This window comes from Anneissia japonica, unplaced genomic scaffold (genome assembly GCF_011630105.1).
Source record: "Anneissia japonica isolate Jap-2015-1 unplaced genomic scaffold, ASM1163010v1 scaffold287871_len1641731_cov197, whole genome shotgun sequence".
Taxonomy (NCBI): Eukaryota; Metazoa; Echinodermata; class Crinoidea; order Comatulida; family Comatulidae; genus Anneissia; species Anneissia japonica.
Genome location: NW_022712275.1, coordinates 973546 through 989772, shown reverse-complemented (window position 1 = coordinate 989772; position 16227 = coordinate 973546). Strand labels below are relative to the sequence as shown.

Sequence of the window (16227 nt, the reverse complement as noted above, 5' to 3'; positions counted from 1 at the left end):
TAGGGTTGGGCATAAAAATCGGTTGGAGGGCCAAATGAACTTTTGATTTAACACTGTGGGCTGCACCCAAACCTTGATGTTTACAGTGTGCTAACAAAAAACCTTCATGCACTGCTTTTATACCAGAATGCATAGATGAGAGTAAGAAATGTTTCATTAATTAATGCAGCTAAGATATAGTAGAAGTGTGTATAAAGAATTACCAGTCATGAAAAAAACAGACTTTTCGGAAAACATTTGTTGCGAACATCATAATGAGAGCCTCAGTTTTGCTGTAAGAGCTAACATCATAAAAGTTAAATAAATTAAAATAAAGTATTGGTAGAAGAAGTGTTCTCTACTCAATTTCTTGATAAAGTAAGATGATAATTTATTCAAATATACAAAATGGTTTTGTAGTTTCCATACAACAATACATCTTTAACAACTTTCCTTGAAACCTTGTTGTACGTAAAGAGCACTTGCAAAACAGTTTTTACCTTTGATTCTGTTACCACGTTGCCACTGCTCTTTGCAAACATCTGCAAAGTCTCGGGTAGGTGTGAAACCAGACCTTGTAACACCTGCAGGAAATGGAAAGATATTGACACTGATATCAGTGACATCACATGTATGTTTAAGTGACCTCGTTAATTTGCATAAACCCATCTAAAATGTTAATTACATCTTGCATAATTTAAGACTTCCATTTGATGACTGTACCATAAACTTCTACAACAAACAGTGGTGGCACCAGCTGAATGTCAGGGGTCAATCTCACCACGTCGTCTGTTGCCCAATGCAATGGTTGTCATCTAAAAATATTTTTTGGCCAATAACAAATTTATTATGATTGAAAATCCATAATATTATGGTCTAAAAGCATAAAATCTCTTCCTATGAACACTACCAGGGCTACGACCAAGGTTCTAGGCGGCCACTTGGTTTTGACCCCCCCCCCCCCCCCCCCCCCGACCCCCCCCCCCCCCTCCAAATCAGCAAAATGTTTTGAGCCAACACAGCATGTATAGTACACTAAAGGCACCACATCACAATATCATTGGTTTAGCTACACAGATCACATACACAAAGCCCTGGAGGAGTGTGCGATCACGCTACACATAGAGTTCAGTGCATTTATCATTCAATTCTACCATGTGCCATCAGTAAAGCCTGCTTCCACAAGATAAATTTATTCCTGCAAATGCATTTGTATAAATTGTAACAGAAGTGATTAATTCCAGCTATTTTGATCCATTGCCAAATTAGCGTGAATCTTTATAAATAACTGCTGTAAATCTGAGAAACCTATAGTATTGCATGAATAAATTTATATAATCATTTATATAATATAATAAAAGCAACAACACTTAAACAAATTTGTCAACCATTTTTCATTTATTGACAAATTAGTGTGAATCTTTAGAAATGTCTGCTGTAAATCTAAGATATATACAGTATTAAATGAATAAATTAAATTATACAATTTTTTATTTAATAGCAACAAAAACATGACCGACACTAAAACCAATTTATCAACCATGTTTGTGATCCGGTCTCTTAAGGTCATGGGTTCTATTTTTTCACTATGGAAACTTGCTATTGTCCATGAACAAATCCAGGAGTACAGTACATGTGTTGGAAGTGGGTTGGGAGTTAAATTTAAACAAGTTTCTCAAGTCAAAACAATTTAGAGTTGGCCCAAGATAACCCTATAAGCATTGCCTTTAAAGATTTTTTAAAAAAAACATCTTAAACAATTATTATTTTTGAAAAATTTAAAATCAATTTCGAAGCTACAGTATATGCTAGCTAAAAAAACTTTCTAACAATAGCGCAGTGAAATACAAAATATGTGAGGAATGATGCACTATCAATTATCTTCATTATTTTGAAAATATCCAGAATTAGTTTACTTCTTGTTAAACTCTGTCACTTTGTTCGCATGTTGGTCTGTTGCCAAGTTTAGACATGGGCTGCGAGCATGTTTAAGTAAACAGTTCTGTTTTGAGAGCCTGACAGGCTCACGGATATAATCCAGTAATATGTACTGTGAGAGTAATGAGTTAGAATGTGAAATGTTTATACTAAAGCAAGGAATTTTCTTAGCTTGAATCGGTATTTAGGCAAATGTTTTTGCTTGGTATGAAAGAAAAATCTAACTTAGGTAAAATCAATGATTTATAGCAAAGATTAAATGATATGTTTTTATATTCTTATAAATCTGGTTCTAAGTAGGTTTGTATGCCAAGATATTGATAATAGCTGCAAAATTATGGAATAGAGATCTAAGTGTGTGTTCTTATTTCAGTATTTGTTTGAATAATCATAGTAATTATTAAAAAAAGGGCCAGAAACTCCACGGCAATATCTATAAGACAGTAAAATCATCATTTTAATGTACTGTTGGAGCAAACTAACAAAAAAACAAAATGTAATTTGTGAATTTGACGCATATCTTCTAAGAAAGAAGCTATAGCTGCTTTCAAATAAAATATTCTTCAAATTTTAATTAGTGTAAAACACTTACCATGATTTCTTTCTCTCTTTCGTTCTAGATATAATTAATTCTTTAGGCTTCTTAGAAGTTGGGACTAATGTTACATAAAAAGTGCTGGAGTAATAAAATGCTGACTGATCGAGCACATTAACACCAAAACATTAATAATATCTAGGAGAGGTGGCTTTAGGTATACTTACATCGATGGATTCGTCTTTCAGTAAGTTGATTAATTCACCCTGTATCAGTGACACGTTATTACCTAAAAGCTTTGCAACCTAATGAGAGAAAAGAGGCATTCTATGATATCGAATGTAATTCATATAGTTGGAGGATGTAAAGAAAATAATGCTATAGTGGTTAACATGCTTTTAAACGCATTGGTACTGTATAATACAATAATATCCTAAGTTATCAATATACTTTAGGTGATGTGCTAAAAATTTCAATTGTTTGCAGTATCCACGGCTACTTGGGCATCGGATTCAACAATAGTCACTAACTGCAAGCTCAGTGGTCTAGTGGTAATGACACCAGACTAGTTATCTGGAGGTCGTGGGTACGATTCACACCCAAATCACATGCAAATTTTTTTTCGCAAGTATTTGGGAACGTACTGAGTATTCGGTACGATAACATGTCAGATATGGCAAAACGTCACTCCTATGAGCTTCAACTATAAACTTAAATATCTGAATATCTTACCGGTACTTTGTATTTATTTTTAAATTATTTTAATCAAAATTCAAACAATACATGGAAATTGTCTGAGATAATAATCGTGGACTATAAATATCTTCATTCCTTATATTGTATCTTTAAAAATGTAGCTTTTAATTGGAAATGAGAGAAAATAAATTCCTTGCCATTAAAAAATGATGTAAATAATAATGTTTTTATATTTTGTGTCCATTACACTGGTTGGTAATCAATTTAAAGAATTATTTTAAACTATTTCTCATTGGAAGTTGATAACTTTGATTATTTTCAAATAAGCAATTTAAGGTTTTAATTAAACCTTTTAGGTTTCTCCAAGATTTCTCTACAGAAATTTATCTTTAAGATAACCATGGATATTGAATTAGTTATAGTTACCTCATGGAAACCATTAGCAACGGTTGCCCTGACCATGGGGTGAGGGTCGTCGCAGAGACTGGCAAACGTTCCATGAAGTTCTCGTTTAAAGCTTCGAGCACCGGAAAATAAGACCATACACTGCGAAAAATAACAGGAATAACATGTGAAAATGGCAGTAAAGTTGCTTATATGGTAGTTGTGTAGTACGTAGTATTTTTAAATGATTTATATTAAGCATAAGATACAAAAGTTCTTGTGAAACTAGCCTCATTGAGAATAATTCAAGCTTCAATTGTTACTATATCTTACATACTTGTAGTGTTCCAAACCTCAACAGATACATAATGTTTTAGTTATATAGATACCTACAAACATTAGACAGGAAAAAAAATCAGGACATGTGATTCTTAAACATATAATATTCGGTAATCTTTTAAATAGTAGTTTTCTAAACTGATAGTTTCAGGCTTTCTCTGTTGTTTTCCTTTCTTTTCCATTAAGAAAATTTGAAAAATGTTTGGGGTTAGAAAGCTGGAATCAGAAGTGTCTTAATAAAATTATGCATTAACTCCCTCCGAATTTGACATGGAATAGTATTAGAATCCATTCAACTTAGCGTCAATTAATCTTCTTGCTGTTACAAGTCTTGGTCGCAACTACTGTATAACGTTCCAAGAGGCCAATATATATACTTTCATTGAAAATATTTTACTTACTGGAAAATTATACGCTGATGCTATTCTGCACTCTATGTATCTATCTTGATCAGTGTAAATTGGTAAGACTGGTGGACTCTGCAATATAACAACACACAAAACATATTAAAAATATCATTCTTACATACTTTGATTAAGAACTTATAATAATGGTATAATGATTCAGGATATTAATGCCGATGACATAGTTGATGGTGATGACAGGATTTTGGTGATAATTACGAAACTTATAATATCATTATGAATGTGGTTATGAACATAATCATGATACAGACATAATGATTGCAATGATAATGATTATTGTACAATGATTACAATGCTAAAAATGGTGATGATTTTGATGATCAATGATGATTACAATGATGATGAATATCATAATAAAAATTATGATTATTGTGACAAGACATTGGTGATTAATTTGTTGATGGGATAATGATAATGATAATGGTTACAATGTTGATAATGATTATGATGATGAGGATTTAAGATAATCAAAGTGATAGATAGTGATTATGATAGCAGCAATGCTATTTTCAATCCTAACAATGGAGACAATTTTGATCATGGTATGATTAGATTGATGATGATGATGATGATGATGATGATGATGATGATGATAATGGTGATTGATGATGTCAGCTGATGTGGTGACAACAATGTTTGAGATTATGTTGATGATCATTAAGATGATGATGACACCAAAGATGACAGTGATACTAAGGATACAATATAATCAGATATTACAATTGAAGACTTAAATATACTGTATGATTTAAATAAGCCCACTACAATCACGATCATATGGAAACCAAATAATTATATATGAAAAGTGATTTAACAGTGCACATCAAAGTACATCATAAAAAAGTGATATTTACAGTATAAAGGTTAAAGGTTAAACATGAAAATCATATAATATTGGTGTTGTGTTGCTAAATATATGAAATATAAGAAAAGTGAAACACACCAAAATAAATAAAAAAATGTATTCTTCCTTATTAATCTATTATTGATTTTAAAAATAAATATTTAAATGAAAAGTTAATATTATTTTACGGTATGTTAGGTTCAATTTAATTTTCAAATGAATGAAAAACTGCAATCTGGGTAACATATCATTAGTTATGTGTATAAAAATATAATAGTATTTAAACTACTTTATAATTAAGTATAAAACATACTCCAGATTGTCATTAATAATACATTTATTTTCTGTTAAATGGACTCCAGCACCAGTACGAATTATTTAATTTGTGTGGGTTCATGTGTATGTGTACATGCGTACGTGTGTACTTGCAACTGTGTTTTGTAGTAGAATTTTTAAATTATTTACTATGTTATATATATTTTGTAATTGATTTGTAAGATTATTAATTTTTGTGTTAAGGGCACCACAGTTCAAAAGCTTGTAGCATGTTTGTACAGGTCCTTTTTTTTCACACATACTGTATAAACATTGTATATTCTTTTATGTGTTGGCATTTTGATTTAGTGTGAAAATAAATGATTACTCAGAATCTGTAGACATTTGACATAGACAATTAACCAGACATAAATTGGAAGGTGAGGTTATGTGTCATTACATTTGGAGTGTTTTTATACTTAATCATTATTGTTCACAGTTAAGGCCTATTTCCACTTAGTGAAGAGTGAAACACCCAAAAATTTGACCTTGCAGTATTTGACCTCTGCTCACAACCCTCTTTATTAAATGTTGGCTCAGTACATTACATTTAGTGGAAATAGGCCTGTAAACTACACATCATGTTTAAAAGTTATATATAGTAAAATACAAAACCACATCAAACACTTTCCCTCATATACATACACACAAGACATGAAGTGAAGCTAAAAACCAAAACATATGTGCTGTGAACTTATCCTATTAGTCAAGTCACCTTCGTAGGGGCTGGCGGATCTTTTGCCTTGAGCAAAATAAATTGGAATGATAATAATAGGAATAGATAAAAAGACAAACATTATATGAAGAACTATAAACATTCTTATAATATTAACACGATCAGTATTATAATCAATAAACAATAATTAGTGATTAATTCTAGTTTTATCGCGTTCAGGAAGAGCAAGACAATTGGATCTGTGTTCCCTTGATTATAATAATGAAAAAAAGCTGTTTAGCTGGAAGGAAGTACAAGTCTGAAGGTTGTTGAATTATTTCTGCTTCTCACCTGTCGGCCATTATCCTTATTCTTACTACCAAGACCAAGTACGCAGAGTTTGCAGTAAAAACTCATCATCCATACCTTCTGTTCATCATTCAAGTTCACTACAATGAAAGAAACCAGTGCTTTATAAGCATGTCATTAATATTTACAAACAAAACCAGTTGTTAAGCCTGGGTTCCTAATGTTGATAAATGCAATTATTGGTTACTATAAATCATATGTCATTGATATTGAGAAAGAAAATTGGTGGTTAACCAAATGTTGTTAGTGATTAGTTGACTATTAAAAGAAACCAGTAGTAAAACACAGTATGTTGATCAGGCTATGTTTACACACAAGAGGATGACCAAAAACCACATGAATAAACACATTTGAGAGGGACACTTAAAAGAAAATAAATAATTCCATGCACATACTGGCTAAGATCACTCTGTCTGGAGAAGTCTTGTTGAGTCTGCTACATAATTTACAAGAACAGGTAAATTTTAGTAATTAAATAAATCAGTAGGCATACCTGATAAGCCGTGACATAATTTTCCAAACTGTCTCGACACAGTTGGTAGGGTGGCATCCTCCAGTACCATGGCATTCTCGCAGAATTTACAAACCAGCGGTATAATGGTCTGTGTACATGTTTCTATAAAAACAAATAAAAGTGAAGGATATCTGAAGATCATACTGTTGTACTTACTGTATGTTATAAATAGTTAACAATATTTCAATTTGACTGTTGCTAAGCAACATAAAACAAAATAAACAACTATAGAGATACACTACATAAGTACAAGCTAGTAAAGTAAACAAATGAACTACTGTATTTATCATGCTACTTCAAGTGTGTGCTATACAACATTGGCTTCAAATATCATAAAGCTAGGCATTTCAGATTTATGTCTGAAGTATAAGACCTAACAATGTTTGAAAAAAAAACTTTTATCTCTGATAAACAATACATGACCTCTTTCAATTTTGGAAACTACAGTAAGAATCGCGGGGAGTGCTCTTTGAAGAACGCAGTGCCTGCGAGTAAACTACAGGGCTAGACGCAGGCAAAATCAACACACATATATGTTTGCTTATTCCAAAATGTGGAAACTGCGGGCACTGCAGGCACGATAGCCACCTGCAAAAGCATGCAGCAGCTGTTTTGACAGCGTGTTTCATTTGTGGATGTGAATCGCGCTGCCCACAGGCAAAGTGCGACAAAAATTGCAATGCCTGCGATCGGTACAAAAGTTGCAACAGCACTGTCATGTTCTTTCTAAAATTTTGACTGCATGCATTGCAGCCTAGTTTTGACAGTGCAGTTAATTGGTCGATATAGAAAATATAAACATCCACCGGTCTCCATCGTTGATTACTTGTAATGCAGTTGGCTGATTAATTATGTGCACATAATATGGAAGTGTGTGAGAGAGAAATTTTTACAGCAAAAACACATCAATGTATAACACTTTAAAATAGAAATGCATGCACAGTTGAAAAAAAAATGTAAATTATTTCATCTGTGTGGATATTTCAACACATTGGTGAGGGGACAGTTGCTGAATAAAATGACATCATATGCCCATCAACATAACATATAAATCTCTAAAGACTAAACCTTAGAATTTACCTATTAAAAGTAAGGTAAAGACTAGAATTCAATCACAAAAGAGTACATAGCAAAACGATATTATAATTTATAATAAAGGTGAGAAACTGTGTTACAATAGCCAAGAAAAAGTGATAGACCGTCAATAGCTGTAAGATAGAGTAGAGTGAGATTATTTTACAGAAACTGAAAGATAGGAGGCGAGAGATTATCAGTAGAAGTAGAACAAGGCAATTCAGACTATAATATCTGTATACAGAAAAGAAATGACAGACTGTGGTACAATAACTCTACAGATGCTATTAAAGCATATATAACTGTGCTATAATAATAACCAAAATAATAATCAGAAAATGAAATTGAAATTAAAAATTATTAATAATAATACACAAAAAATATGGGACTTGCCATTCCAAAAACAGCTTCAGTGAATAAAACAAGAAATTTGACTTCTTATATTCATATTCTGCACATTATAAGCTTTAATTAAATTGATAGGTCATTTACAGCAATCAATTTACTATTGCCAAAGTTATGAGTAAAGCTATAACAGCTTTTCTGTACTAAAGTATACAATACTTCCACATTCTTATGATAACTACTCAGTTTAACATTAGCGACAGTACGCTGTTTTGGTAAGGCAAGCCTCATATGACTTGGTTACAAGTGGTCTTCCAACTACCTTGTGAGAAAAATGCATTCTTTGTGATGCCTTGGTATAATTAAAATAAGATATACAAATTATAGGATTAGTTTTCAGCCACAATTATTTTTATGTTAATATAAAAATTTAATATTAGAATAATATGTTGGATACTGCTGCATTAAATTTAACAGTGAAAGTGAAAGAAATATTATGAAAACATGAAATTCAAAGAAAAAATAAGATTAGAAAATGACATACCATACATTTGATGATGAATATCATTAGCAAATAATCAATAGTATCAGATAGTATGTAAGGAATACTGTAGTATAAATTTGCCAAATACAACATAATAGTTCTGATAAGAATTGATGTGTTGAGAGTATCTTCATAACACAATATCAATTTTGTGTTAATTTATTCTTGAATTAGGTTATTCTGATAGGTACTTTGTACAGGAACCTATTCCTCTTGTTACCTATCAGTCTCTTGAGTTAAATAAAATTATTATGAATTATTTTTTGGATAGATTGATCTACTCGTCTTCAGAAGAATGAAGCGTCAAGATATTATCAACAACACGCAATTTTTTCTCAGAACTACCCTATTTACGGAGCGTGTACACAAATTTATGCTCTTGTTTATCACCATGCAAACAATGTATTAGGAACTTTATGATTAAGAATGTAGGGCACTTGATCTGTATTATCAGTAGAATGGTAAATGTGTGTCAATTCTATATTTAACTACAATCTACTGTAAATAGGAATGAGAGGTATATCTTGAAGCTCTTATACCTGACATGTGTGTCTATACAATAGGCATATAATTAAACTGGCTAAAGATGGGCAAAATCAGATGTTTGTTTGTCAAAGTTATTTTGATGCATGTATCATAAATATCTGATCAAGCAAATGCATTTACTTAGACAATGCTTTTCTTCACTGGTATTAAACCCCAGGACAACAGACCAACTCTGGCCCGCAGGCCAATTTTAGTCAGCAGGCTATTACTCTGGACAGCAGGCCAACTCTGACCTGCCAATGATTTTGATATGATCCACAACTTTTTTCTGTCAGAATATAGTACAGTAAAACGTCTATTTTACGAATAGTCGATTTTACGAATGATCTTTCCCCCGATGACATCATCACCGATCAATTAATTACCATACAAAAAAGTCTGATTGCGCACGTTTTAAAAAGTGATAATGTTTATTTTTCTTAATAAAATCAAGTTTGTTGTATTTATTTATTAATAGTTTGATCTTTTTTTCCATTTGTAGTATAATAATCACTATATGTAATAAACCTAACCAGAATAACGAACTACCAACGCACGTGATGTCAGATTGAGAGCACGTTTACGATTACGAACGAGAATGTTGGGTCACCAACTTGTTGACATCGTGGATGCTAGATATGATCGCAAAATGCATGTAAACAATAAAATGTGGCGATCTAGCAAATAGAAAGAACATGATAGGAAGGTTCATAAAACATACAGATGTTTGAGTAAGAGTTAAAATAACATTTTGTTAAGTGGAAGAATGCCAGCTATTAAAATAATTTGGTTTTTATAGAAGGTACTGTAAATTTAGCTAGGCTCTATGCGTGATAGACCACGCTGCTGCACTGTCAGTTCATGCTAGGCCTGGCCGACGTCAGCCTATCGGTGCTCAATGGCAGGCGATTGCTAGGCCTAGGTATTAGAAACTGACACACAATCTAGTTTACAAATTTTTCAACTTATGAACACCCCTTGGTACAAAGGGGTACGTAAAATGGACGTTTTACTGTAAGTAAGATTGATTTTTCCCATGGACAAATAGACAAGAATTATTCAAAACCTTGCACTTTACAAGAAAACTTAAAATTAATAAACATTAATGACCCAATCAACTTTTAGAGTGAATGTAGTAGTGCTGCCAGCCACTGCATACCTCCAACCTCCTCCAAAACAAGAGTGATCATATTTGAGATATTATGAGTTGATATGAAATGGAATAGACAAGGTTGTCATTTGAATAATTCAGATGAACAAAATTATATTAACTCATCCCTGGCTCCAACAGAGCAGTTCTGGCCACTAGCTTAAGGGTTAAATAACCAGGCACTACATTCCAAGTCTTAAAAACCATTGTTCATATAGTCTGTCAGACAAAATACGATTTGAAGCTTTAGATGTATACACAATTAGGTTTTGTTTGTATCTTGAATTAGGTCAGTAGAGAACTATATTAAAGCCTGGGCAAACTTATCCCAGCACTATACAAACACCACCTTTCAAACATATATTTGGACAGCGATCAATAAAAGCATTTCTGCATGAAAAGGGTTGATTCTGAAGTTATTTAAGACTTATTCACACCTTACAATATATCAAACGATCGCTAAAGATGGGTAAATATGACGATTACTCACCAACATCAATAGGTTAGACGTATTACTAGCCTCTGAATAGTAATCTAACACTACATAATCTTTTAGTGGACAAGAACACTATTATTGGCATTAATGTATTTGTCTGACAGATACATAATTTCCAACCTTTCTTAGTTACACTTTACAATCTATTAGCCTGTCACTGAGGTCATGGAAAATGATAGCTTCCTTACACCATGCACACACTGCACTGACGGTCATAAGCCAACACAGCTCTATGAAGAAAGTAACGCGACAAGGCATGTGCAAGGGATCTTTCTTAATAAAAAGCTACTTAGACACCACAAACTAACACCAACAATCAACAGACTGTTAAAAGCTGTCGAGATTTTGACAAACAATTGTTATATGCCCGAATATAGTCATATGCCTATATATGGTCATGATGTGATGTCACCATGACCATATTTAGGCATATCACATGTTCTTGCCATATGAAATCTGATAATCTGAACAGGCCTTAACAGAGAGTAAAGATTGATTCGTCAATGGTCGTCAGCTGATGTAGTGTGTGCTTGGTTTTAGAAATGTATTGTCGATTAAAAAATAGCAAAAAACAACAATTAAAAAAAAAATTTTTTTGAATAACTTCCTCATTCTGAAGTAGCATAAAATATAATTGATCATAGAAATTGGAATATTTAAGTAATGCTAACTCTTAATTTTATCATGGATAATGAGAAAACCATTACTTTTCTAGAATGGAAATGTTTCTATCATTTTTTAGCATTATATAATATTTTAAAAATACACTATTTCTATTTCTTATACTACTGTATGCTCCATTGGATATTTATGCTTAATGAAATGCGCAAAATTGCTTTTATTTACAATTTTTTAGTACTGTTTTGGGGATATTTACATTCTTGCTTACCGTAAATTCAGGTAAATATTTTATCCTTTTCTACAATATTCAAGATATTAATTTACAACCTTTAAATGAACTAGGCTACTTTTCTTAAATTTGATTGGTAAATATGACGATTATTTACCAACATCAACAGGTCAGGCATATTATTAGCCTCTGAATAGTAATCTATTATTGTCATTAATGTATTTGTCTGACAGATACCTTCCACAAAGAGGCCAAACTATGCAAAGCTGTACATTTATGAGAAAGATCATGAAAGAATTCAGTAGTGACAACATAGTCTGGAATTTCCTATCAAAATCTGGAGAATTCTTCAGCACTGAGTCACTATTGCAAAACACTGCCAAAATAAAACTGGTTTTTTTTTTTGTTTTTTTTTCCATTGGATGTTTTAACACTTTACCACATGATTTATCGGCTTTTTTATCAACTACATAAACTTGGTAATTGTAGAATGCGCCTACTACATGAAGCTGAAACCTCCCAAGGACCAAAACGCAACCTATTGTTTTGCGACAATTGTTTTAAGTTACTAGAGACCTATGACACTACCAATATACTGTACTACTACAAGCGATGAAACATTTACAATGACACAGTAAATGGTACATATTATTTTACTACACAGTACTTGTTGAAAACATTTCTGGGGACCTATTAAAATGCTTCATATTATTTTACTACACTTGTTACCAAAATTTACTGGTATATATTAAGTAGCTACCTATTTGGCCTAAAATTAAAAAAAAATAGTTTGCTATCAATCGCCGCACCTAATATATACTCAAAAACCTAGAGGGGTTTTGACAAAAATCCTCACTTGAAAACTTTTTTTTTTTAAAAGTTTGTATACATATAGACACGTTTTTTTTTTTCAATAAGATGTCACCACCAAAAAAGTTTGCTAACACATGAGTTATTTTAATAAGCGTGAAGCTCATCTATTTTTCTCGGTGAATACAACACACATTAAATTAATATTTTACATTTTTAATTTAAAAAAAACTAAAAAAAAAAAAAAAAAAAAAAAAACATTTTTAAGGCTTTGTCTTACCACACTATCTTTAACATTTCAAGGGACCAACTAAATATCTACCTAGTTATTGTTGTTTCCAAACATTTCTGGGGACCTATTAAAAAGATAGCAATTTACTATACTTGTTTAAAAGAATTCTGAGAATGGTAAACATACCTATTATTTTACTATACTTGTCTGAAAAATTCCTTAAGGGACCTATAATATAAAGCTACATACTATATATCTCAACCTGTTTAAACTTCCCAGGGACCTATTAAAAAGCTAAATGTTATTTATTTACACTTGTTTAAATATACTTTATTGTTTATATATATTTACTAATTTTATAAAATACACTTTATTATAACATTTCCAGAGCTCAAAACATTACTTATTATCTCACTACTAAACATTTCCATGAAAACAAGTTCATTTTTTGTTTTTAATTTTTAGAAAGCATCTCTCTTCAATAAGAGTGTCTCTCCTTAATAAGCACCGCACTGAATCCTCAAAAGCTCCATGGGACATACTTATCATTCATGGTACTTACAGTATTTACTGTGAATAAACTTAGCGAGCTTTACCAGTTAACATTACATTAAAATAGTCAGAATTCATATTTTGATCATGCACAATAAATAGACGTACTTAAATCTAAGCGAGATCCAAGCGCTAAAAGCCGGACACACGCTGTGTCAATTGACAATCGTTGGCGCAGTGTGTGCCTCACTTTCAAAAAAAATTTTAACCAAACGTACCATCATCTAATAGACTAAGCAGATTCACTATGGTTTCCAGCGCCGCCAAGCGTACACAGCTCTCCTCATCATTACTCAGTTCCACCAGCTCGGGCAGGATTGCACTCTTTGTTGGCTCTAGTCTGTGGGGAGGAATCATAATCCTATCTATATGTTCCATTTTAGGATTAATCACAAGCTGTCTTTTGAAATATTGGCAGCAGGTAGAAATTGACTGGAAATCATTCTTGCACATCATTATTACAATACGTTATTAAATTATTCTACTAGATACACGCTAAAATTAATGGAAATGAATTAAAATAAAATCAGTTATTTAATAAGGGATAAACATGAAATAGATATTCTGTATCAATCCTAAAAAAAAAAAGAAAAAAGGAAAGCACAATAATATTTCAACAAAATATACTAAATAAAAATACAGACCTTGATTTTAAGAGTCTACAAGTATATCTTAACAAGAGATGGACTACAATGATGCAGGAAATATATTTTTCAATTAATTTATATAATTTCCTCATTTTATATCATTTAAATAGATTTTATAGTATAGGGCATTTATTATAAACATCATTTTATATAACAATGATGTGTATTTCTTTTTTTTTATAATTTTTAAATCCCTAGAATTCCTGTTACAAAGTCTTTTTTAAAGGTTTTATAAATCAATCAAACAAATTTAAAATCATGAATAAAAAACATTTTAACAATTTATAAATAAACAAATAAATATACAAATGGCTGTGACTTAACAGAAATAGCATTCTGAAATTTATTTTGTATCTGTTAAAAGTTTATTAAAAGGTTATAATAAATCTGAGAAATTTTTTTATATCAAAAAAATTTTAAATTTATTTTGTATCTATTAAAAGTTAATTAAAAGGTTGAAATAAATCTGAGTGAATTTATTGACATCAATTTAAATGTCAATCTTGTTGCAATAACTGTTATTTTATTAATTCCTTAATGAATCATTTGAATGTTATGTGACAAATTAAATCCAAAGTCACTAGATGCAGAATACAGTACCTCTGGACCCTATTGGAAATAATTCTTATGTTTAACGCTAGGGCTTAATGGTTCATCCAGGCATTCAGAATAAATTTTTCATCACTTCCTATTTTTATAGTTTTGTAGAGAATACCTCATACATTATTTGTGTCTTTACTCCTTTGAGCAGAGCTCATAGACATTTAAACAGGGGTAGCGCTGCAGGAAAGTATGTCCTTCTAAAGATACATTTATTTTAAAAACGATGACGACATGATGACACGATAAAAATGCACTCAGTGTTGAAGAATACAAAATGTTATCGTGCCTATTGTAAATGTAGCCTTCAAAAACCTATTATCCACTAGGCGAATTTATTCGAGCAAATTAAACCTGTCGTTTGCTTCCTGATCTCTGACTGGTTGTGCATTTTTTCGCTTCGCAAAAAGTAGAAATAGTTCGAACTACTACTGTAATTTTGCTGAAGCGAAAAACTCCCAATATAAATGTGGATGCGAATGTGCACGAACCAATGCTTTTGATTTGCGCGAATAAATTTGCCGAATGGAAAACAGGCTTTACGGAGAATGAAGAATCTTCAAAAATCTGGAGATTTACCAAAAAAATCTTGAGGTTTCCAGAATTAACAAAAAGATGATGCAAGATACCAAAAAAGTCACGTCACTACAAATCATTGGCCGTTGGTGGTGACATTCGAATTGAAAATGGCTGCTTATTTATTGCACCGCGAATTGAATAACGATCAAATTAAATTATGCATAAATCGGAGTATTTTTGGGGAGGGGGGGATGGCCTGTGAAATCGGGTGAAAATTACATTCGATCTGGAGAACTGGAGATTTGTTTAAAATCGGGTGACACCCGAGAAGTTCGGTTGAGTTGGCAGGTCTGGTGTAAAAACATATGCAAAACACATGTGTATGTGGGACAAGTATGTATGAGACATGCACGTATTAATGCCTGTGTTCTGATTGGTCAGTTAGTTTGCTTGACATTCCAGATAGGTCCATTGATCTTTACTTTGAGTGTGTGTGTTATTGAAATTTAACAAATATTTTTAAAATCCTTTTAACAAACGTAAATCTATACTTTTAATGCCAAATAAATAATTAAAACTTCCTTGTTCTGTTCCTAAAAATGCCTTTAACAAAATGCATTCTTTATCCACTGTAAGCCTCGGTGATTGGTTACACTTACCCTAATCCCCTAGCAACTGCGTCCAACTGCCGACACATACACGCTCTTACTTCATACTCAATGTCTTGACATAGTGAGGTTACAAGAGGTAACAGATCTTTCCTAATCCTACAAAATAAAAAATAATATTCTAAAATGTGCTTCTTACTTAAATTTAAACAAAATAACAAATTGTGTTAATCCTATCCAATTAAAACATTAATTTTTTTAGATTTTATTTCTATATATATA

At 31.8% G+C, this 16227-nt stretch overlaps 1 protein-coding gene across 1 annotated transcript in view; it reads right to left on the bottom strand.

The window, feature by feature from the left end:
* Positions 1–16227, bottom strand: part of LOC117107739 (serine/threonine-protein phosphatase 4 regulatory subunit 4-like) — a 51105-nt gene that overhangs the window by 15209 nt on the left and 19669 nt on the right. The window contains exons 7-15 of the mRNA XM_033249491.1: positions 15997–16104; positions 13790–13911; positions 8735–8764; positions 6973–7095; positions 6462–6559; positions 4273–4350; positions 3575–3694; positions 2680–2757; positions 480–563 (exon numbers count right to left, since the gene is read on the bottom strand). Of these exons, the coding sequence (XP_033105382.1) occupies positions 480–563; positions 2680–2757; positions 3575–3694; positions 4273–4350; positions 6462–6559; positions 6973–7095; positions 8735–8764; positions 13790–13911; positions 15997–16104 (841 nt within the window). The remainder of the gene's footprint in view (positions 1–479; positions 564–2679; positions 2758–3574; positions 3695–4272; positions 4351–6461; positions 6560–6972; positions 7096–8734; positions 8765–13789; positions 13912–15996; positions 16105–16227) is intronic.